General features: G+C 28.4%; 1 protein-coding gene across 3 annotated transcripts in view; it reads left to right on the top strand.

Annotated features, from left to right (window-relative positions):
- Window positions 1-23,697, top strand: part of LOC107450877 (uncharacterized) — a 54,065-nt gene extending 30,368 nt beyond the window's left edge. For all 3 annotated transcript variants that reach the window (XM_087160572.1, XM_087160571.1, XM_087160573.1), the window contains exons 13-20: window positions 1,565-1,627; window positions 5,238-5,284; window positions 5,359-5,471; window positions 7,330-7,405; window positions 8,193-8,274; window positions 16,533-16,597; window positions 17,674-18,055; window positions 20,144-23,697. In XM_087160572.1, coding sequence (XP_087016698.1) covers window positions 1,565-1,627; window positions 5,238-5,284; window positions 5,359-5,471; window positions 7,330-7,405; window positions 8,193-8,274; window positions 16,533-16,597; window positions 17,674-18,055; window positions 20,144-20,436 — 1,121 coding nt within the window. In that variant the 3' untranslated portion in view covers window positions 20,437-23,697. The remainder of the gene's footprint in view (window positions 1-1,564; window positions 1,628-5,237; window positions 5,285-5,358; window positions 5,472-7,329; window positions 7,406-8,192; window positions 8,275-16,532; window positions 16,598-17,673; window positions 18,056-20,143) is intronic.
- Window positions 23,698-26,168: the final 2,471 nt, after the last annotated feature.

Below are 26,168 nucleotides of genomic sequence, written 5' to 3'. Positions count from 1 at the left end.
CTTCTGTGGAAAGACTGTTTTCCAGAATGAATTTAGCCTGTTCAAAATTACGGAGTAGTCTTTAAATACAATCATTACATTTTCATTTAATGGCTCAAAAAATATCACACGATCAAGTAGATAAAATTATCACAATATTCAAAAATTTTGCAAATTACAGTATAACCATTAAGAAATTTTTTAAACCATTTTCTACCTTCTTGGAGCATTTTATATCATTTATGATTATATGCTGGGAAATGATTTGTATATCATTAAATTTTAACTGAATAAAAAATTTAATCAAGATAAGTTTCGCAAAGTAATGTAAATTTTATTGATTGTTAATTGATTGTGCATTAATTGTGAATAGTAAGTGTCATGTTAAAAATATATTCGTCATAAAAAGTTGTAAACAAGTATCTTAATAGTTTTTTATTATTAAGGAATATAGTTCCTTAAAATTTAATGTGTTTGCTTTGTTTCTTTTTCTTCTCTCTCTCTCTCAGCCTCTTATTATTAATTTAAAATAAAAATGTCTGAAAGTTAAAGCACATTCCCTAATAAATGCTAAATCTTATATTCCACTTAAGGGGTTTTGTTTTAGTTTTAATCATTTTTAACCCTATAAACTTTCTTTAAATCAAAGTATTTAACTTGAATTTATATTAATAACTAGAATATTTATTTATTTGAAATTTAATTCTATGAAGAAAAAAATTTAACGTTAAAACTTATGTTTAAATGGACTTTTGTATTTTGTAATGTGATAAAATAAATTTCAATTTTTCCATAGTTTTTTAATTATTTAAATTTATCTAAATTTTTTCTGATAAATTACTCTGATTTTCAAATTCTGTTTTCCTTCTTAAGTAATCAGTTTTGCATTTTCTAATTTTAAACGTTTTAAAGTATTGTATTTTCTGCAAAGAGATTACAAGGTTAACCGACAAAAAGAATTTAGTGTTATATAAACAATGATGTTTATATAACAATCACCACCAACAATTGCTTTCAATATGTCGGTCTAAACACTTTGGCATGCGGCCCTTCATTGGTCAATCTGTTGTGCATGTGGCCCTTCACTGAAAAAGGTTGTGCACCCCTAATCTACATCCTCTGTTAGAAACAATTACCCTTGATTTGATGGCATAAAAGCAAAGCAATCGATGTGGGAGAAATATATAAAAAGTTTCTACCTCTCTACTCACCCTCTGACTATATCGTACTGTTTTTCACAAAGTCCTCGTACTTTGCTACGCTACGATTTAATGATTTTCCATATTCTCCCTTTTTTGAAAAACTGAGGTAATTTTTGCTTAACTTTTTTTTTTTTTTATTTTTTAAGAAAAGTTATTTTAAAAATGTTTCTTTTTTTTCCACTTAAGTACTGGAACTACTAAAACTATTACCAATTGTATATCTGCTAATGCATTTTGGTATCTTATAAATTGCACCTATTTGAGAATCGGCATTCTTAAGTTAGGAGGAAATTTTGATAATTTCTATATTTTGGACTTCCAGTCCTGCAATTTTAAATGTTTATTCTAGATATCTTTTGACTGATGAAATTGTATTTTTTCAGCAATGACATGGCAAGGGGGCAAAACTTATAAAGTTTGTGTTGATTGTGCCAATCCTGGATCTGGTAAGTGTTTCTTATAAATTAAATTTTAATTAAACTGGTATTAGAACAAATTTTAAATTGTGAGTAAGGGTTTTGGTATAATAATTAATTAAACGTGTGAGTAATATTAAACAATAAATTTAATTAAACAATAAGTAACAAGGTAACATATCGGACATGACATTTTCATGCCAACACCACCTTGGGCACACCTAATACTACTACAGTAAGAATAAAACAGTTCTGTAGGTTTTCCCTCTTAGGGGAAAAGTTTAATCATTCTCCCTTTTTGCGTTTTCTCTGAATCTCACTGTATTCCAATGACTAGTTGTGAATTTATTTATATAAAAGTAGGAGTGAAGGCTCAGGGGATAGAGCGTTCGCCTTCCAATGAGATGAACCGGATTCGAATCCTAGCAGTGGCTGAGCGATACAAATTCTGCACCCGGATCACACTGAGTCCAGTGCTGACGTTAAAGATCCTCAGTGGTAGACTGTTTGTGGGTTAGCCCCGTGCCATTATTCTAACCATGGATGTTTTGTGGTTTTCCTCTCCATGTAACACAAATGCGGGTTAGTTCCATCAAAAAGCCCTCTACGAAGGCAAATGTCTCTCAATACTTGATCCACACGTTCCCTTGTCTTCTGGATTGGGTTCAAAATTACAAGGCTATGGAGTTGAGCATTAGTGGTAAACCCAAAAATTGGCTAGGCTGTTCAACGTTGGTTATGAAATATAAAATATAGGAGTAGGTAGAGATGTACAGTTTGCTGTGTATACTACTTCAGAAACTATATAATTACTCAGTTTTAAAGTAAGTTATAACTTTATCATAGTATTACTAACTGAAAAAAACCTATGAAGCTATGATTCCAAAATAACCACTTTTTGTAACAATGTGATATTATCTGAGGACAATATAGATAAATATGCAACAATTTTTTATAATTTTTCCAGTCAGCAGTGCCAGCGTGCAAGAAATGTTCCACTCATTTTGAAACTTAATCAGATGTGTAAGACCAAGCTAAATTCAGTGAACCATACATTTCTATCTGCACACCATGTAATTTATTGATTCTAGTTTTGGAGCAGCCAATATAAATTCCATTTTTATGATGTATTAATGTTTTTTTTAATTTTTTGATTGAAAGTTTTAATTTATCCCTTTACAATATTGTGTGTGGAAAGTATGTTTGTCTTGCATTATTCCTTACTTTGAAAATCAACTTATCTTGTTAATGAATAGGAAAAAGTGTGGAGAAGTGACTTTCTCACTTCTATGTTCATTTTCTAGCATCAGATGGTTAAGAAAGCATTTTTTTCCACAATTTTCTTTAATTCACAAGCTCATTTTTAAATAATAAGTCTAATAAGCTTGTCAGATGTCCTTTTATTATATTGAGAGAACACCAGACTTGAAGTTTTAAAATTTGTTTTGCAAATTAGTCCTCAATTTGATTGGTTAAATTTTAAAAAAAAATTTCTCTTTAATTTTATCCACTGTTTGGGCTGATGCTATTGTTATAAAACTGTTAAAAATATTATTGCAGGATTGTTTTTATCCTTATTTTGTGATTAGCAAATTCATAGCAATTTAATAGAGATTTTAATTTTTAAAAATATGTGTTTAAATAATTTTTGTGTTTTAAATATGCGTTTATTAATAAATTTGTCTGCATTAGCAGGGCTGATTGTGCTCCGGAAAAAATCCGGATTTCCGGATTTTTCGCTAGCAGTGATCCGGAAGTTTCCGGAGATCGAATGTCCAGACGTTTCAAAAAATCATTGATCGCAAAAGTTTCCGAAAATCAAATTTTCAAAGGTGGAACTTAAAAACACAAGTTATTTGTTTGTAAGGGAGAGCCAGATACTTTATAAGCTTATATTCATGATTAATATTCATTTTTTATCAGTAAATAGTTGTTATAATCATTAACTCAAGAAAGAAAGACATTTGTAAATTTTAATTACTTCTCCTGGTCATCATAGGTATATGTAAATGGTATAGGTATGTGTAAAATTTTAAATATATTTTAAGTAAACCCAGAAATATTGAGAAAAAGGGAGAAAAAAAACTTGCTTAAATTTTTTTCTAATTTTTCAATTTAAACTTTTTTTTTTTTTAAACTCAAGAAATTTTCCGGAATTTTGACTTGGGCTCACAATCACCCCTGCATTAGTAAATTTCTTCTTAACTAAATTTTGCTTAAAATCCATTTTAAAGCTGTCCACAAACTCGCTATACCATAAAACCTAAATTATCCAAAGTAACTGGGATGTCAAATGATCAAAGTATTTGATTTATTCAGATAAGTTTTTTAATCTATTTTAATTAACTCTACAAATCAAGGATTTTTTTTAAAATAATAGGGCTGTATAATTAAACTTAGTTTTAATATTACCATGTTTTTTTGTCGGATAAGTTTGAAGATATTTTATCTTTAAATCATTCAAGCTAGTATCACTATGTGGCATAACTCCTTCTCTCTTATTTTTATAAACTATTTGTACCAAAAAGCCTCTAATTCAGATATGTTTGGATTAAGGTGTCACCAGCCTTATTTATCATTAAAAAAATCTATCTTTTGCAAATTCAGGTAACATTAAGTTAATAATTATGTAATGTTAAATAAACGAAGCATAATTAAAGTGACCAATATTTCATTAATTTAAAATCTTAAAAAAAAAAAATGTATTAAAAACGTGGCAGCTCATGTGTGCCAAACAAAAAGTAGTAAAAATAGATTTACTAATGTATTCACTCTTACATTTTTTTAAATTTATGAAATGAAATGAATACTGCAAAAACAAGTAAAGTGACTGAATTTAATTCTTTTTAAAAAGAATTTAAAATGAGTTTATGTTGTGCATATTAAAATAAGCACTATGCGCAAAATAAGATGATATCGCCTTGACTTTTGATTTAATTATCTGATATTCATGTACAAAGTGTCAATCTTAATGGTTCAAGGAGTGACCTCAAATATGCTAATTAATTATTAACTATTAATAAAAATAAGGAAAATAAACACGAACCTACTTTTTTGAATAAACATATAATTTTTTTATATATATATATTTGGATTCCTGACCCTCAAAATATTGGGGGGAGACAAATTTTTGAAAATATTGGGATGTAAATTTGGGTCCTAAAAAGCTATGTATATTTGACGTAGTCATTTGGCTTAAAAATAAATTTCAAAAGAAACAAGCAATTCTTTTAAATTTTATCATAAAATCAAAATATCATAATATCAAAAAGGGCAGGATGTCAGTTAAGGGTTTTTATTTAATTAAAAGTATTTTTAAATGCTTTTTACACTTTTCATGTTGGTACATGGGATGATCTAAGGCCTAGGGCTGCAGCCCAGCCCCTTAATCTGGCTCTGAATTGTTAACTTCATTGATTTTTGAAGTTCATTTCACTGAAATTTATAAGAATTACTCGTGTTTGATTAGCAATTTGATTAATGAAAATAACTAAAATTGTATTAAAAATGTGTCTTCTTTGAAAGATGTTGAGATGTAAGAAGTTTGGGTAACTGAAGTTCCGTGTAAATAATATTTTAGACTAATAAAAAAGATAGCAATTTTTTTTTTTTCTTAACTAAAACTAAATTTTTTTTTCAGAAGCTGAAAAGTTAAAAAACAAAAAAAGCTACAAGAAAAATTTTCAGGTAGGCATAAACTACATTATTGTACAGTATACATTTGTCTTTTTGATATGACTAAAGGAATATATCATTATTAGGATAACTCACCAACCCATAATTCGAGTAATGTGGTGCTAAAGCCGGATACGATCACCAGATCGAATTCAATGCCATCTTCTGTTCAGCGAAATTTATACAATAAAGGCAACAGGTAAATTTACTATTTGCTATTCTTTGTTTTTACTTAGGGTAAGAATTTAATCATACTTTTAATAATTATGATACATTTTTGGTGAAAATCGTAAAGTTATGTATTATCAGTGAAGGCAAGATTTTGACTATTTTAACCTTTGATGAAATACTTTCATCAAAAACTTTAATATATATATGTCAACTTTCAATATAGACCAGAGACTTACTATATGCTAATAAAAGATCTGTTGGAAACTCTTCTACATAAATAAGTCAGGGTCTGTCCAGACATTTTGTGAAAGGTCCATTTTTGTAAAATTATGAAAAGTGACTCGTAATTTGTGAATATAAAATAAACGTTAAGTCACATTCTTTCAAACAGGGTCCTGGTGTTGTGAATTTGTGCAAATAGAGTCCTGTTATTGCAAAAAAAAACTTTTTCAACGAGTTTTTAAATTGTAAAGAGATACAAGAATTATGCTCAACACTGTAAAATTATAATGAAAGAAAATTAAATTTTAAAAGATAAACAGCAATTGCTGCTACTAAATTAGAGATGCAACATACAAATATTTGGTATTTAGCCTATACTGCTGAACGCAGAATATTCATTTGGGACGAATAAAGGAAAAAGCATTTACCGAAGACAAAACTTAGTTCGTTTACATCTGTCTTTCTCTCCCCACCCCCTGGGAAAGGTAGGGTCTGATTAAAAGGTAAATTATTTTGTGAAGGGTCCGTTAACGAACCTAAATTTCTTCTAAACTGACCCCTGTAAGTTGAGTAGGGAAATATTCTTATACCAGTAAAAAAATTTTAACTAATTTTTAATGCTACGTTCATACTAAGAGTGATAAGAAACTTTAAGTTTTAAAGTTAAATTACTGTGGTGTATAGATTTTCTTGATCTCCATGTTTAATTAATATTTTTTCTTACCTCTTTTAGGCAAATCTGTTTATAAATTAATCCAATGCTATAATTTGGATTTGATGTAGTTTAAGGCATTAAGACTTACTTAAATTATAATTTAACTTTAATTTTGTAAGAAAATTATTAAGTTGAACTTTTTTCTAAACAAAAAAAATAATTAAAACCATCAAGTCAAATACTTTTATCTAAAATTTATGAGTATATTCTTAATGTAATTTTTTTTTTAAATTTTATTTATCTTTGATTTCATTTATAAAATAAATTTAAAGAAATAAGGAAAGATGATATAATAAGCAAATTATCAGCTGATGTTAAAAATAAACTTAAAAACTATGCATAGCTAAATGTGTTGTAAAACTTTTGAATTATAAGTTTATCAAATAACTTACTTTTTAATGAACATGTTTTAATTACTCATTTAGTGTTCATGTTATTTAAGTTCAAGTATGTTTAAAACTTATTTAGAATGTAGTTTGCGTTTATAAATGAAATTTAAGTACAATTCACGAGGGGGCTGAGCTTAAATAAAATTTTACTTTGGTTTTTATTTACAGTGGCTCGTTGGTATTAAATTAGTAGCTAGTTTGTTGTAAACATTAAACAATTTAGATTTGATGTTTTTTGATAATATTTCATTATATTGCATTTTATCAGTTTTGGTGGTAAATGTGAAGAAAAAAAAATAAGAACAATCTTTAGAGTTAACTTACATTTGTTAGTTAGGTTATGTTAAAGAAATTTCCTATTATAATTATTTTAATACTTCTTGAATTAGTATTAAAATCAGGGTTGGCAAAAACCCAGGTTTTTAGGGGGTAGAACCAAAAAACCAGGTTTTTTTTACGACATTCTTTTTTCAACTAATATACATACTTTAAAAATTAAAATTGCTTCCAAGAACAATTAAAATATTGCATATTTCAGCTAAAGCTTTTTTATTTAATAGGAGAAAAGGGCATTCAACTAGTGCTCCTGTATCTCATCGATCGAAAAGTGTATCTCAAAAGGATTCTGTCAATACTGTAAGTTTGAACTTCTTGCTAATTTATTTTTAATCTGATTAAAGTACAATACCCAGGCATCCATTTTTCTAAAATGTTTGTTTTGACAATTAAATCTCCATTTTTTTTTAAAGTTTTTTTATTGTTCATTATACATTTTTTTTTATAGCTGAAAAATTATACTTCTTTAATGAGCGAGTTTAGAGTTGTTGAAAAGACAAAAACGTTAAAGGAATAAGAGAACAAACTTTGGTGACAGGAATAAGCAGTGAATATTAATGAAGCTATATTAATATGTTTGAAGAAGAAAAAAAAACACTAAACTTTGGTTTAGTTTGAATTGAAAATATCTTCATTAAATATAAAGTCATATCAGTTCTTGATTAATATTTTCTTTTTTCTAAATTAATTTTATGTAAATATTTACATTGCTAATCAAATAAAAATGAAAGTATTGCTTTATTCATGAGTGAGAAAGAATAATCTATTCTTTATGTGTATTATGACGCCCGGTGGGTGAGCAGTAGCGTTGTGCCACAGGTCCCTGGTTCGATCCTCAGGCCGGGCAAGGTTGACGCAGCCTTTCATCCCTTCAGTGGGTTGATAAATGAGTACCAAGCATACTTGGGAACTAAACACTGGAGGTTCCGCGTTCGGCTGAGCACCTGACCGGAACATCTGCTCCTGCACCCCAGAGCCCAAGGTCAAGAAAACTGAGAGGGACACAGTAGGCCTTGGCCTTCTATGGGCTGTCGCGCTGCTGAGTTTAGTTTTTTATGTGTATTATATTTCAGTGTTTTCGTTTTAGGTTCCACTTCGTCCTTCCAACTATCCTTGCATGTGGAATGGAATGCACCAGGCTATACCCACTTCACCTATACCAATACCTGGTAATGTATTTGAAAAAAATATTTTTTTTTTACTATTACGAAAAATGTTTTAAAAATTGGAGATCAAGGGGAAAGATTTGTCCACTTTTAAAAACAAATGATGATTACATTGCAATCTGTTTGATTTCAAAGATCAAGTTTTGACAATGCAATAATGTAGAAAATTTGTTTTCTAGAGTTATTATACAGAGAAAATAAGATGTGCTATAAAAAAAGTTAGTCCTGCACTTTCATCTTATTTTTCTCAGAATAAACTTTCATGGGCATAAATCGTTCTTCTCAATTGGTCTTCAACAAAATTAATTTAGGTCGCCCATTTATCTCCTGTTTCTCGCTTTAAAAAGTGAGAGACAGTAATTAGTCTTATAATATATAATGGAACCCCACTATAATGAATTCGACGTATCAGATGTAGTGAACTATTTCATCAGTTGTGAGAACTTTCATTATATACACTTACAGTGGACTCTCTCTGCATATTTTTTTTTAATTTCTACAACTTTAAATTTGCACAAGTTGTGATTGCAAATTATTATTTCATTTCTTTACATTTTGTCAAATCTTACTCTTACATGTTCTTTAATCTGGTCAAACATGTTGTTAAAGCAGCTTATTTATCTTCTTACCCTTCCCCTGTGTTGAATAATGTGAAATTTCCGAAACTTCTATCTCAAAAGTAAGATCAGCATTGGATATCCTGTTGAGTTTTTCCCCCAGAAAATACTAGAATCTTTACTAATTGTCACGAAAATTGTTGAACTCTATGTAAAATTAAATTTTAATCAATCGAAAATCACTAATTTCTTTGATAGAATATAAAAATTAAGTAATGGTTTTATTTTTAATTTATTTATTTAATCAGTTAATTTATAAATAAATTACGCATTATCCAATTCGCTATATCCAACAGTACTATTTTCGTTTTCTAAAAAATATTTTTTTGGTATATAAACCCGTTTATCGTAATCTTATTGCTAGGTTTGCATTCAATTCACTATAGTGGGATTCATATATACTAGCTGAATGCCTATTCTTTGTATGAGGTTCAATTAATCAGTGATCAACACTACGTAATCATGCATAAAACTGAACGATATATATTATCACAATAAGTCTAAAATGCAAAACCAATTTTTCGAAGTTCATCCCATCAGAATAAAGATTGACTTTAAACCAAAAGTTTTTTTTTTTTTTTCAGAAAAACTGGTAAAAAAAAAATTATAGGGAGTTTTTACAGAAAATTAATATATAGGTATAGTGTAAGTCATTTTTTTCAATTTCTGTTGTGGGGGTAACTAGGGAGCAAGGGTTGATGTAAAAGTTATATAAAAAAAAAATTACTGTACAAACAAAGTTTAAACAATTTGATTAAATGTTTAATTTGAATTTCAAAATATTAAAATCAAATTAAATCAATCTATCAATTAATGATCAACAAATTGAATTAATCTATCAAATAGCTAATCATCAAAATGCACCATGTGGTTTACACAAGAAAAATGTTGCATAGTAGTGTTCTTTATGGTAAATGAATTTGTTTATTATCTAGCTTATCTATTTTTACTGGAACAGATCTCAGACGAGCATTAGAAATAAAATAACGCTAGATACAAGATTGCCCATGTGAAGCACCGGCATATGCCATTTGCTGGTAAATTTGACCCATGAGAGGGCGCATGGAAGGGACAAATTTATTTTCTATTGTGTGTCCAAAAGAATTAAGGGTTTTTTGATAAGCTGCCTTCAATCAAACATAAAGGTGTGACATGCTGATTTTGTTTTGTCTTAGATTTACAAGGGGGAAGGGGAATGCATTAAATATGCACATGATTGAACAGGAGGTGAAAGAAAAGTAAAAAAGAAAAATATATCTAATGGAAATACAAAATATTAATTGTAATAGGAAAACTATTAAAATACAGCTATTTTTTATTAAATAACAAAGTGAGAATATAGTTAAGCTGAATTTTGTTATTTAAAAAATAATCTGAATTTAGTAAATTATAACTCAAAAACATTATTAGAAGGGGAAAAAAGACCCATTAAGCTTTGTATGGACTACTACCACTGAAATTTATATTTTATGCAATTAAAATAGGGGTGCACAACCTGTGGCCCGCGAGAGCTTCTAAACGCAATAAAAAAATTAAAAAATTTCAATTTTCAATCGCATTTTTAAGTCATCACGTTTTGACACAATCAATTTTAACAGATTCTTTAGTAAATGTACGTTTAACGCGCTTTCTTTAAGCCGATTTTATCATAAATATAAATGATTTTTTTATATTTGTTAAACGGTTCTTTCCGCTTTTCTATGTGATTTCAAAAATCCCGAATTTTTATTACGACACGAGTTTCAGATCGCAAATTTAAATAACCACTTTTTGTGCACTTTAAATCTAAGTGATTTTTTTTTTTTTTTTTTTTTTTTTTTTTTTTTTTTTTTTGCAATTATTTCTTTTTTTTCCACAATTTTTTTCGGCAGTTATTCAGGGCTGATTGTGCTCCGGAAAAAATCCGAATTTCCGGATTTTTTACTAACCGTGATCGAAGGTTCAGACGTCTGAAATATTGAGAAAAAGGGAAAAAACCTTGTTTAAATTTTTTTCTAATTTTTCGATTTAAATTTTTCTTTTTTTTTATTTTAAGAAATTTTCCGGAATTTTGACTTGGGCTCACAACCACCCCTGGTTATTGCTATGCATTCCCACATATTATGAAAAATTCCAATTGTTCTATTACGACATACAAATTTTAAATCATGCATTTGACACGCTTTATTCGTGCTGAGTTCAGCATAAATATATTTTTTCCCAATTATTTCTGTATTTTTCCACATGATTTTGACGATCCAGTTATTTAACTATGATGTTATTACGACACATGATTGTTAATCGTGCAATTAAATAATCTCTTTTTGATACGGTATTTTGGTACAGTTTTATCGTAAATCCTAGTTATTTATCCTTCGTTTTTATTTCCGCAACGAATATGATTTGGTTGAATGTGGTAATGAATTGTGATTTGATCAAAAACCAAATATTCGGCAAAAAAAAAAATAAATAAATCGATTGAACGCTGTATACTTGGGGCCAAATAGCAAAATCTTTTAGCAGCATAGCATCACTGAAACTAAAATTTCAATGTTCGGAATAATATTTCCTGGAAAAACGTATTCATAAATTAACTCTAAAAAATAAGGCCAATCGAGAACGTTTTTGAAAATGTCGGAAAGCGAAACAGAAAACATAAAAATCAATCTTACTTTTTTAAAAAAAATTCTAAAGCTGAACATCTCAGTTTTTCAATTACCAGAAAAAGCCAAGAAAAAAGAATTAAAGTCAACAGAAATGCTATTAAAAATTACTGCGTTATAATGAAAACGTCTAAAAAAAGTTTTTTTTTATTTAAAGAAAATAAAAAGATAGAAAAAACGTTCTTAATTTTTTTAAATGAAAATCTTATGCCGAAAATTTCAATTTAAATATTTCTCATTGCTATAATTTTAGAAGAAAAAAAAATTGCTATAAAATAAATTTTATTAGTAACTTTATTTTTAAAAAAACTGCTGAGTCATAATAAAAATGCCTAAAAAAAGAAAAACAGAAAAAACAATTTTTTCTTAGTTCCTGAAACAAAACTTTAATACTGAAAATTACACTTTCCTATGTTACTGGTTATTTATATTACAGTACAGGGAAAGAGTGATAATAAATTAATAGTATGAGACGTTCTGTTAAAATGCTGGGTTATAATAAAAACAGCAAAAAATGGGGAAAAAATCCTTCTCAATTCTCAAAGTATCAAAAAAAATGACAAAATTGACTTGTCTGATTATTATTTTTAAAAAAATAAAATAATTCTATAAAAATTCAAAAATAAAAAAAACTTGGAAAAATACATTTTTAAAAAATATTCTGCCGAATATTTGACTGATCATTCAACCAACTGAATTTTTCACAGAAGGGCCAAATACTCATTACATCCCTCCCTGATTTAAATGCAATGTTATTGCAACTTGAGAAATTCATAAAATGACGGAAAACATGAATTTTTAAACTGCTCACTGTTTGTAGTTTAGATTTCAATTTTTTGTTGCTTAAATGATCTTTTTGGATTAAAAAAAAAATGAATGTTTATGATATAAAAAAATCTAATAATTAATAAAATAATAAAGTACATTACAAAATAATCATTGAATTTTATTTTGAACTATCAAAGTTTTGTTTTTATTTTAGGATTTTGTTTAAAACCTATAAATTTTCTACAATTAAAATATTTAATTTGAATTTATATTACTTAATTATGACTAAACTTTTTCCTACTTTCATTCTGTGGGCATTGCAGTTTTTATTTATTTATTAGAATTTAATTCTAAAATGAATTTTTGTATTGCATATGATAAAAAAAAATATTTCTTTTCTTCAATGTTTATTTATTTTGATAAATCTATTGCTCATATGATAAAAATGGCAAGTTTTTTTTTGTAAGAAAAAAAAGTATAAGTTTTTATTTTTGAATGAATTCTTATAATGGAACACTACTAAGTTATTGATATTGCTAAGTTTATTGATAAAAAAAATGAAACGTTAATGTTTAAATAAACATTACTACATTTGTCATTAACATGTCTAAATACATCTGCGGCCCTTCGTTAGCCAACCTGCTGTGCAAGTGGCCCTTCACTCAAAAAGGTTGTGCACCCCTAAATTGAAACAAATAAATTTTTATCATTGGTACCAACTAAGGAATTCCAAAGAGAAAGAATTAGTAACATATAATTCGAAACGTGATAATCCATTTTAGTTTTTCAAATTTTGTTATCTTTTATTCATGACAAATTATTTTTTATAATTTTGAATATTACATTATTACGAATAAATAATACAGGGTGCGTAGTGTTTGTAAAAAGTACTTAAAGGTGCTTTTTTGGGATTTTGTTTTTAAAAGCTTTTAAAGGTGCTTTTTCCAGCTGGCGTTTTTAAAAAGTGCTTTTTTTTTCGAATAATTTTTTTTTCTCCCTTCAGTGATATCTGGTGGATCCCATGCATTTCACGAAAAATGGGGAGTTTGCTACGTAATCATTCACGCAGACTATGCTTCATGTCGTACCCACGTTATGGCTTGCGCGCACACTTGAAATCGAAACCAGAGTGCTCCAATTCGGGTAGAGAATATCAGATCCTTATGAAATGTTTTTCTTTTTAATTTATTTTAATTTTATTCTTGTTTATTTTATTTTACTTCTAACACTTTTTTTGACGTAGGGGGTAAGGGTACTTTTGTTCTGAGTTCAGGGTCAAGTTGAATTCACTCGGTGATGTGGGAAAGTACTGATTGTTTCGATTTACGCCCGTTTCTTTTTGGGCTTTTTAACGCTAAAACTGCTTATAAAAAGTTTTTGTTTTTCAATAATATCATTGATTGAATATGAATTTTTTGAGTGCTTGAAAATTTAAATTTTTGTAAAGTGCTTGAAAAGTTTTTAAAAAGTGCTTATTTTTGATTCAAAGATTTGGCTACGCACCCTGTAATAGGAACAAAACTTTTTTTTCATCGTCTGTCAGATTTATTTGACATCTAAAAATGAAATAATATTTTTCAATTTAATGAATTCTGATTTTTTTTTTTTTTTTTTTTTAAGCAGTGTGGTATCATTTGCCAGTTTTATTTTAAGTGGAATTGCATCTTTCGTTAAAAATAGTCCTTTATAAAAAAGATAAGATTGTTTATTAATAAAAGCATGCAATTATTTATTATACTAAAAACTGACTATTATTTTACGAAGCAGATTGCAGTTTTAATTTTTTTAAAGTGATAAATTTCTAATTACACTACGTTTTGAGTTAATCCTTATCAAGTTAGTTATCCTTGAGTTACCAGCATGGTTTTACTCAAGTTCAATCCTTATTTTTAATTTTCTTATCCAGTTTAAAAGTGACACAAAAAAGAATCCTGCTATTTTTATCAACGTAATTTTACAACTATCTGACCTGTCTCAATCTCTTCCAACCCCCTTTCGTGAAATAGAACTCTTGGGACACCTTGTCTTTACTGTTTTAAAAAAAATAGTTTCACATCTTAATCTTCAATTACAGATGCACAGTTTCATTCATTTCACATCCTCTTTGCTCTTATCTTCTATATCTCAGAAATTAGATCATCCATCATCTACTACCAAGATTAGTTAAAACGTGTTATGTAAAATTCGTCAGCTAAAGGTTGATGAAATTTTTAAAAAATAAATTATTTAAAGTTTGTATTTTTTAAACTTTTTTTTTCTTGTCTAAACTTGTAAATGTTTTTTTTTTTTCTTAAGTGGTTTTTTGTTTTTACTTTAAAGTGTTTTACTCTTTTTCATTGTAATTTGGGTTTGATAAATTACGTCACTTAACTGATCCAGAAAACCGGGAAATTCAGACTTCCTGGATTATTGGTTCTCTTCTGTACTAATTCAGTAGCGTAGCCTTCACACCATGCATGTTGATTGAGTTGTCCTGGTATCAGTAATAAGGAATAATTTTAAAAACTACTTTTCTGATTAAATGGAGCAGTGAGCTAGCAAAGAACACGCATATTATCTTTTAAATATTTGAAAAACAGAATAGTCATAAGCATTGAAAAACAAAATCATTGATGTTTAATGCTCAAGCTATAAAAGAAAAATTCCTTTTTCCTAAGGCTTCACTCCCAAAAAGACTAAGCAAATTCTTTTGTCAATTTTTAGGATGCCCCTTTACCCACTGTCAAAATTTCAGGATTCTAACCAAGGTTTCTGAAGTTTAAAAAAAAAAAAGATACACAGAAACTCTTTTTATTATTATAGAATGAATATTTTTGTTGCTCTTAATGGTACTTTTGTGCAGAAGCTGACGAGTGACTCTCAGCCATCATTTTAGCAGTTACTATTTATAAAAAGTTTTAGAGATTTAATTTTTTTCTTTACAAATAATGCAGTAATTTTTTTAATAAAATTTATGCTTATACAGTAGAGAACCAATTATCCGGTAAACTCGGGACCATCGCTATCCCGGATATCTGAATTTCCCGGTTTTCTGGATCGACCAAAAAGTGTCGTTAATCGATGTTTTATCGAACCCGAAGTACAAGGAAAAAGTGTAATGCGTAAAGTAAGAGAAAAAAGAAAGGTACTCCTAACTTTAAAAAGAAAAAAAAAATGGTAGAAATATAACATTTAAAAGAACAAAAAAATTTGCAAGTTTAGACAAGAAAATCAAGTTTAAAAAATACAAAATTCTCATATTTATTTTTTAAAAATAATTACAATTCCTAAATTAAATAATATAAACAAAACCAATGATTAAATAACGCAATATATTTCATACCTAATTATACGGGGGAAACGATAAAATAAAAGGAAAACTTATTAATCTAAATAAAAACACTTGAAAATTATCGAACCGAAACGATAATTAAAAAAGGCACTAGCATAAATATTAAAACCCAAAACAAGGCAAGATCAACGGAATTCAAAAAAAAAAAACTAATGATAAAATTTATGAATAAAAAGAATTAATTTATTGAGTACGAAATTTATCGCGAAAAGAAAAAAAATCAAACGTAGTGGAATCAGAAAAACAAAACTGCAATCTGCTTCATAAAATAATCCTATGATTAAATTAATAAACAATTCTCCTTTTATTTTATTTTTTTGTTGATAAAAACAAGATTTTTAATTGCAGCAGATGTGATTCCACACCAAGAAAAACTTGTAATTGATACCGCACTTCCAAAGAATAAGAATTTATTCAAAAGAAAAAGATTTTATTTTTATTAGTCGATGTCAAATAAATATATTTTTCTCTTTTCTTTTTCTGTTCACTGATATGCATGCAATGCATTTTCCCCACCCCCCTCGTAAATCAAGCAGAAAACGAAATCAGCATGCCACACCCTTGAGTTTGATTGACGGCCAAAAGGAAAAAATAAAACATTCCTCCCTTGCCTGCCTTCAAGGTCACGGAGGAAATGACGTTTCTCTGGGTAAACGGGGAAAAAAATCTTCCCCTTTCTTACATTTTCCTCTACTCAACTTCAAGAATGAGTCCAATTTCCGCTTTTTTCGTTGTAGTTTAAAATCGTTCTAGTTTAAAATGGCGGGAAATTCGAGCAAAATTTTTCCCGGTTTTCTGGTTTCCCGGTTATCTGGATACCGGATAAATGGTTCTCTACTGTACTATATTGTTATAAATATTTGATTTTTCAAATTTTAAAAAAGTATTTGTTTTTTATTTCAGGTAAAATGTCATCTGATTGCTACCATATTCAACATAATAGTCCAGAGTTGTTGAGTGATACAAATGTAAGTTTATTTTTTAAAAAAATTAATATTTTTCAAATATTATTTCATGCCTCACCTCTAAATTAGCCAAAAGTTTGCTTTTGCTACCATTGATCTGCATTTAACTATTCGTAATATTAAAGCTTTTTAATAATTAAAGGAAATATCAAATACCGTCAACTTCATTTCTAAAGAGGATATAAGATACCTTTGTGAACTATACCAATAAATTGAAAATGTTGATCTCTTGTTCAGATATTAGTGTCTGACTTATGACAAGGTCAGAAAGACCTGGGATGCCCTAAAATTTCTTAGAATCCCTTGCAATTTTTCTCCTTGAACTGTGTACTAATAAATGCTTAATATATATTTATTTTATAATAACTTTTCAAAAGCATTTTGTTCTCTTACAAGATTGTATATTTGGTTCAATACTATGCACAGTGGGTCTCCTGACAGTTCTGAGCCTACTAATCATGAATTTCTAAATTGGGGAATTTGGATTTCTATATTATATACTGCATTGACCGCAGTATTTGTACAAAATTTCTTAAGTAAACTGTAAAGCTTATTTCAAATTGCAGGACTGTCAAAATAATTGTGTGAAATTTAATGGTTTTTCCCCCTTTATACCACATACAAGTAGATTGGTTTATTTCGCTTAAAATATTCAAGAAAGAAATTTATTTATTCTATGATTAAAAAATTTCTTTGTCTTCAGAATTTGCAAGATTTATTATTTACCTGTTTTAAAATCATTTTAAGCACTCTTACAAAAGTTTATTGTCATCCATGGAGGTTAAAACTACAACTTTGACTATGTGATTAGGCCAATGGCATAATGATGGCAATGTAATCATCATTGCACACTAACTTCTTTTTTATTCCCAGCAAGAATGCTGAAGCTGAATGGGCTTTAAACCCAAGCTGGGGATTGAACCTCTATCTCTCTCAACGATGACTCAGTGCCTTAATTATTCGATCATTGTGGTACCACATGATGACTTTTACAGATGCCTAATTTTTTCTGTGCGCTTGCATTACTTTTGTAAAATAGTAAGTATATATTAAAGTTATCCATCTAATTCTATTTTTAGGACTCTGGTTGGACTGAGTGTAGTCTGAAGTCCCCACTCCCTTTAAGTCCCCCTTCACACTACACCTTGGCCTCTGTGTATCCAGAGGATGGTGGATATTCTTCTATGACTGCCTCATCTCCTTATTCTACACCTTGCATCACTACCAATGCCACTTCTATGCCATTGTCCATTCCTGGAACCCAACCACCAAGCCCTCCCGTGGGTGACGAGGTGCCGGCAACTACTCCCACAACCCCTTGCCCCACTGCCATGGCTGTGTATCCATATCCTGTGTATGCTGTGCCTGGCATGTATTTGGTGTGCCGTGATGGTTCCACTTTGCCTGTCAATATTGGAACTTGGGGAACTCAAGAGAGTGTGAATAATGAAGTACCTGCAGGTAAATGTTTTTTTATTTAATGCTCCAAATGTCTTTCGGTTGTTTAGGTTTTTTAAATTGAATTTTTATTTTATTTTGAAAAATGACTATTTTTATTGGGAAAAAGAATGGTAACCACAGAGTGACTAAATGTTACAAACTACAAACTATTAATGATAAATATATATATTTTTTTTACTATGGCTTCGCCACAGATGCCCGCTGGGTAACAAGAAGAGAGTAGCAGTTCTGGCATACCTGTGGCCAGTGGGACAACCCCCAAGTGCCCACCATTTAAAAAAAATTAAAAAAAATTTTTTTAACTTATTTTGACTTACATTATTACAAGTAAATGAGAAAAGTATGAAAAAGGTATAATAAAAATTCTGCAAAGAGTTGAGAAGTACACAGGTCTAACTCTGAAATAATATCTATCTCCTCAATGGTCCAAAAACTGAACTTTGATAAGAAATTCAAAATATTATAAGGAAAATCATAGATCTGCTTGTAGTAGCGCTTCAAAGTTAAAAAATTTTACAAGATTGTCCGAAAATTTTTAGTCAAATTTTCACATCTTTTGGGCAGAAGATATTGATTTATATAAGATTAGTATATAATTCATGATAAATTTGACGTTATGCTTTCCTAACATACCCTATACAAAGGAGCTAACTTCGTAGTCAACATGAGTCTTGTGGTTGAGTTACGGTTATTGAGAATCTCCATAATAATCTGTTTGAAAAAAGTGTTTTTTTCTCCATTAACTACTCAGAGTAATAATATTTTGTTTGTTACTAAAATACAATAAATTGTTTTCTACTCATTAAATTGTTCTAAAAACAATTTTTAAAATAACGATTTGATAGAAAGAAATTTAAAAAAATCAAAAGAATATAAACTTAACTGAAATGCTTTTAGCAGTAAAATTTAGTAGTTCGAATACCGAAGGATAAAATAGCGATAAAGCCTAATTCTAATTAGATTTTATCATTTTATAATGATGAAGTACAAAATTTCAGTACTGTATAATTTTTCATTTCCTTTGTTTCATGAAATCTTTTTTGTTTTATTAAGTGTATTTAAGTGTTATTTTCTTATTTATTTCTAAATTCATGCATAGTCATTAATCTATACCTTTTTATAGAAAATTTGAGTGAAATTAGTTGAATGGTTCCGTAAGAATCTAATTTTAAATATAAAATTTTTTTAATATTAATTTCTCAAACTATTGGGGCCATTTTGCGTTCTGCCTTGTAAAATTACTTTCTTTAAAATGATGTTAAAAAAAATTTACGCATTACAATTTAAAACTTTTTAGACTATTATTAACTAAAATAATAAAACATAGTTATTTTTTACATTGAATTATCTTTGGGTAAACAGATTTTATAATTGTGTGCAAAAGATTTTCAATTCACTTAAAAAATTCTAGAGATAGCAAAATACAAAAAATACTCAACCCACGAACTATTCAACCAATTTCGCAAACATTTTGTATTTTGCCATGTAAAATAAGATACTTTAAAATGATGTGAAAAATTGTACTATATCTTACTGTTCAGAAATTTTTCGACTATTATTAAATAAAATAATAAATATCTACTTAAGTTTTTTTTTTGTTGTTGTTGTTGTTGGACGGAATCATGGATAAACAAAATTTTATAATTGTTGTGCAAACATTTTTCAATTCCTTTTAAAAAGATATGACAAAATATGCAAAAAGTGAAATTCATAAGGGGTCCAAGCTCAGGACTGCTCTTCTGACCAAACTATTAAAATTATATTTCCTAGATTGTGGCTATCCACTATATTTTGGGGGTCAGAAATCCGAATGGGTCAAAGGAAATGTATATTTATTCAGAGAAAGCATATTTTCGAGTTTGCAGACGTCAGTTTAAGTTACGAAATCACTAATTAACATACTTTAGGTCACCCCCTCGAAACATTAAAATTGATTCCTAGAATGTGAAGATCTGTGCATTGAATTAAGTTATTCAGAGCAGAGCCATTTTAATTTTTAAAACTCAAACTGTGCATATTTCTGATGAGTCACTTCTGTCGATAAGCCCCTTATTTCTCCTTCATTCTAATGTAATTCTCTTTGATTAGGTGTTCCAAGTGTAATTTTTAACACTCCCCCTGGTGGAATATCTCCTCCCTTGACTTCCTGGATGCCTGCAACTGTTGGAAACTATGGACCTACTTGGACTCCTGCAGCTGTCGCATTTTCCCCACCTCTGGATATGAACGCATACCAGTCTGTCTTGTCTCCCACCTGGAGTCCCTCATCTGGCATCTACTTACCACCAGGGTCTGCAGTGGCCTATCAAGTACATCAGCCCCACATTTTACCCCCAGTCCCTGCTCCCCATGAGCATCAAACTTCTGTTGGCTCTCCTTAGAAAAGTTGCTTCAAGTTATTGAAATGTCTTTCTATGCCATATACACATATATACGGTATTAAATGTTTTTGAAATGTTGAAATTATATATTCATGTATCATAACTGTGTGCTATTTTAAAAAGGATTGCTAGATTTAAATTTTACCGTCGATCGGGAAAATGTATTAAAATTTTTATAACTGTTTAACAGTGTCCATTGATTTGACAATGTCCAAAATTCTTTTATTCTTTACGATATTTTAGGGATTTAAAGTGATTTATTGGAATTTATTTCAATCCCTTCTCCTCCACTCATCAAACATTGTCATTCATCCAAAAAAAAAAAGTAGTACTAGCACTACTGCCAGTAAACATAAATTTGTAAATTTAACTATTGTTAAAGTGCCTGGCATTTTAACCAGTTTGTTAATTGTCGAAATATGCTAAATTTTTTCTAATTGTTGCAATGTGTAAATCTTTTTCTCGTGTTAATCATTAGTAAGTTAAAGTTTATGTTTTTGTTTCTTGTTAATTAACACAGACTAATATTTGTTTTGGCAATATTTATTTTCAATGAATCTCGTTTTTTCAAGTTAAAATTACCCTCGTTTTGAATCAATTGTGATTTTTATATAGTGATTCTTTGTGTCTCGTCACTGGAAAGATATGTCAATTATTTATGTATAAGAGATTTCTATTTATCCTACTAAAATGTAAATTTTCAAGAAAAATTCTGTGATCCATGTTAATCATTGTTTTAAGGTTTTTCCATTCAGCACTAACAATTTCAGTTTTAGTAAAAGAAACTTCTGAAATCAGTATAATGCATCTATTTTTCCTTATGGCATCGAACTTATCTGACGAGCTTGCTTATGGGTATTTTAAGATTTTAGATGAAGCTGTTATGAAAAATTGCTAGCTAAATTTTTTGGGAATCTTATATACACTCATTTTTAACTCCGAAAACTCTCAAATATATATTTGGGTGTGTTTGAAATTGATGCCCATAGCCATATTTATGTGCTTTCATATATTATTGTGACCAAAGAATTCTGAAGGTGCTGAATTATCTAGTCCGCCCTGATAAACAGTGACTAGTGCTCAATTTTGTTTTGTTTATTGAATTCTGTGTGAATATTTATCCTATCTAAATATATATATGTATACATGCTAGATCTCAAAGTTTAATGATAGATTGTGCCAACAATTATGAAAAGAAAAAAGGAAAAAACTTAGAATTTTAGATTTTTAAACTTAAACACTTATGGTGTTTAATGCTAATTATACAATTTTGGTGCTAATGTGGTAAATTTGCAGCATGAATTGAATGATATTTAATGTCTGCAATAAATAATGTATGAAAATCAGTTGTTTATCAAGGATAATTATGATCATGACATAGCTGCCATCATTACTAAATTTTTTAGTGGACCCCTAGATTTTGTTAATTATTTCTTTTTCAATTAAGTTTTTGTAATTTTAAAAAATTAGAAAATTTTCAGAAAAAAGTTTTTATTTAGCATATTGTTTGCTTATTTAAATAAATATTATTAAATAATAAATTTTCATTTATATGTAGTAATTTAGCCTCATTTATTTGTAGTAATCAGTTTGAAGCTTTTTTTTTTTTTTTCTTTTTAAAGAACTATTATTAAGAAATCTCTTTTCAAATTCAGACTAAGTTAAAACGATAATTCAATATCTATTACTTTTCAAAATAATGAATTTAGTACACTTTAATCTCTATCTAATGCCAATCATAAATGGAAAATATTGCAGTCATTTCAAATTTTCAGTTAATAGTGTAGTTTAGTTTAGTTATTGACTACTATAAAAATCTCTAAAATCCCCTTCTAAATTATTTTAGATATAAATTAGTGGTTATCATAAAATTTATATTCTGTAAAATTTATTGAATTTTTTTTTTCCTATGTTGGTAGCTATGTAGTGTAATCTGGCATTTCTTTACCCCATGTTAAACTATATTTTTTTGCTAGTAAAAAGTATTTTTGTCAATTTTAAAGTTTATAAAAATAAATTGATCATTTCAAAAATAAAAAATAATAATCATTTTTAATAATTTCTTATAAAAAGTTGAGACAAGTTTTGAAAACATTAATATTTTAATCAACGTTTAAAATTGAAAGTTATATTTGAGGAACTAAGTATGTGTAATCTGTTAGTGTGTTTTAAATATTTTTAGACTCATATTTAAACATCCAAAAATTTAAGGAAAAAATTTTAAAATCTTTAAAAATAAAATTATGTAACTAAATACTTTATAAGGAAAATATGTAAAATAAACATTTGATTGGAGGGTTAATAGATTTAAAAAAAACTCACAATGTAAATCTATGTGTTAATAAGAAAAAGGTAATTGAAACTTCTTGTATTTTAAGGCTTCTTTCTTACCTATTCACCCCTGTTATATTTACTTTTTTTTTTCTTTTTTTTTTAACAGTTTATAAAATGATAAACTTTTCAAATTCCACTATTGTTAAGTTAAACTAAAATTTAAATTATATTGTATAGCAGAATGAATGTTTTTCAAAAGAAAAAAAAATTATGCTATTTATGAGATTGTAGTGTAAAAAAAAAATCTTTAATTCAATCAAATGTATTTTTGAGCATGGAAATTTAATTATTTCTTCCTCTTATTAATAATTTTCATATAAAAATGATTATTAGAAAATAATTAAAATGTTTGATATCGTTCACATTGCAGATGTATCAAATATTTTGAGAGTTTCTCTAAATAAATGTTAGGTTTTACGAACTGGCTGGAACATCTTAAAAAATAGCGAGAGTTTTCATTTTTAAAACTTTACATCGTTAAAACATTTTTCTAGTTGTACTGTGTAGTTGAGATTTTAAGGACAGATTGTAAAAAAATTAAAGAAACTTCTCTTTAAAGGAAATTCTTAGTGTCAATAGTATAATAGATATTCTTCCTTAGAACCTATTCTTATTGTATCCTACTTATTGTGTCTGAAATAAGTTGTACTGTAATTCACACTGTAACAAGTAACTTATATAGTTACTCTTGTAAAATACCTTGACTGTATTAATTGTGCAGGAACTGTGATATATTCATTAGTGGGGAAAATCAGATTTGCTCATTTTTTTTCTCCATCTTTTTATAGTTGGGTGTTCCTGTATTTTAAGGCTGTATCGGATTTTGTGAAATTTTATTTTTCTGCCGATCATACAGGCACAGTCCATAGTGTGTGTTTTACTTACAGTTGTGAAAACAAAAATATCAATAAAAATCCTTTTTTTTTCTTTGTGTTCGTTTATTTACATAAATGGGAATTTTAGTTTTGTGAAAAATAGGCCATTCTAGAACCATTTTTAGTATTTTCCAAGGCTTTCATTGAATTATAAAAATAAAATTCCAGACTTGTAGAGAAGCTACATATCGCAAAATAGATATTGATTTATATAGACATAAACAAATTAGTTACTTTTTGATTGAAAATAGTCAAATTATAACATTTGATAAAAACTTAGCAAGTGTTTAACTTATAGATTTTAAAATAATTATGCAAAAAATAGGTAAAAGTAATATTTTACTCAAAAACTGGAAAAATAATTAGCAGTCAGTCCTCACTTGTGATTAAGAACGAAAATATTATTTATACAGAAAACCCAACCTCTTCTCTTAGAAGAGAAAATAATACAAGATCGGCGCTATCGGGGGTCTGTCCAGACATTTTGTGAAAGGTCCGTTTTTGTAAAATTGTGAAAAATTTACTCTTAATTTGTAAATATAAAATAAACGTCAAGTCGCATTCTTTCAACCGGGGTCCGCTTTTGTGAATTTGTGCAAATAGGGTCCGTTATTGCAAAAAAAACTTTTTCAAGGAGTTTTTAAATTGTAAAGATTTACAAGATTATGCTCAACACTGTAAAATTATAATTTAAAAAAAATTAGATTTTTAAAAATAAACAATTGCTACTACAAAATTAGCGATGCAACATATAAATATTTGGTATTTAGAATATACTGCTAAACGCAGAATAAAGGAAGAAGCGTCTGAAGACAAAATTCGGTTCCTTTACATCCGTCTTTCTTCCATTCCTGGGAAGGGTTTATTCGATTAACAAAATAATAATGAAAATAAACAAATTTGTGAAGGGTCCAATTAAAAGATAAATTATTTTCTGAAGCGTCCGTTTTTAGGAAAAGATATTTTGTGAAGGGTCCGTTAACGGAATTTCTTCTAAACAGACCCCTGGCTATTACAATAACTTAAGAGAGCACTCATAAAATAAACCAAAATAACACAATGTAGAGTTCCTCAAACAGCTTCAATTATCGCATCATTTTAAGTAAAATTTAACAGTTATTAAACTTACTATAGTTTCTAGAATAGTAGTGGCTACAGGATACTCTCAGCAGAATTTGCTAAAAGTTTTCTTTAAAAAAAAAAAATTTGCTCTTTTTCAGTAGTCTATCAGTGAGATGCCTGTTTAAAAAAAAAGTTAACTGTTTTAAGAAGAAAAAAAATTCACCACTGATTCACTGGGTTTGCCACTCCACAGGGAGTATTTGAAAAATGCAGGGAATTTTCCTCTTAAAAAATGGTGACCACTCAAAGCATAATGGGATATTTCAGTTGTACTAAACTATTTATCATTTACTATAGCATTATTATCAGCTGTTCTTTTAAGTTCTTCCCTCAATTAGAATAGTTAGCCCAATATAGCTGACACAAGAACACATTATGTTTTCTCTTAATATATGTACAGGAAATTTTTTTTCCAGATTTGAATAGTAATCCTGATTCTGAAATAATTCATTCTGCTAAGGAAAAAGAGGAAGATAAATAAAAAAGCAGTCTCTAACTCCTCTTCATCCAGAAAACATTTTGGATTTCACTTTTTCAAATATATAAGCTTTTATTAATTGTGACACTGAGTAGTCTAGTTTTTCTTATTACATTTCTAGTAAAAATAATTTATAAAAAATTCAGATGATTCTTTTAAAATCGCGCCTTCATCAAATTTTAATTTCTTTACACACAAAACAAATCAAGGATATTGGGACAAAACGCAAAAAATCAGGATATTTTTTTATCGGAAATATTCGAACAACTATGAACCCTGAATATTGAGTTGGTATATGGTTTCAGTTTGTAGCATAAATTGCATTATGTTTGTAATTAATCTGTTCACAGGGTTGGCAAAAATCAGATTTTTTTTTACTTAAACCAGATTTTTTCTTTTATTATATTTACCAATCATAGTTCTGATAAAATATTAACAATGCCTAATACTATTTAAAAACAATATAACTGAAGTATTTAAAATTTCTTACTAAAATGATTATTATAAATTAATCACTGAAAATGCTCAATACTTAGCCCTGTTAAGGCAGACAACCAAATTATCAGTTGCATATCAAATAAAAAATTGAGTAAATTACTCTACTTTAAAATTTTAATAATAATTTGCTTGATTTACCCTCCCATTATTATTCTGGGTAAAACCTTTAATGTCAAAGTGGTGCAGTTGGTTTGTCGTCGGCCTTCTGAGCCCAAGACAGCGGGTTTGATCCCCGGCCCAGACACTGAATTTTCGGGATGCAGAAAATCCTCAGCGGCCTTATTGGCTCTTGGCATTTCTGACGAAATTAGAATTCCTAGTGCACTTTAGCATTCAAATAAGAGTCTTGGTGCTGCCATCTAGTGTGGCAGAAACTAGACGTCCAAATTAACATGGCCAACGGTATCTCACCCATTGTGGTGGTC

The sequence above is a fragment of the Parasteatoda tepidariorum genome, chromosome 4 (assembly GCF_982258835.1).
Source record: "Parasteatoda tepidariorum strain Cologne lab strain chromosome 4, Ptep-v5.0, whole genome shotgun sequence".
In the NCBI taxonomy this organism is placed as follows: domain Eukaryota; kingdom Metazoa; phylum Arthropoda; class Arachnida; order Araneae; family Theridiidae; genus Parasteatoda; species Parasteatoda tepidariorum.
Note: the sequence above shows the minus strand (reverse complement) of the source record. Positions and strands in the feature narration are given on the sequence as shown.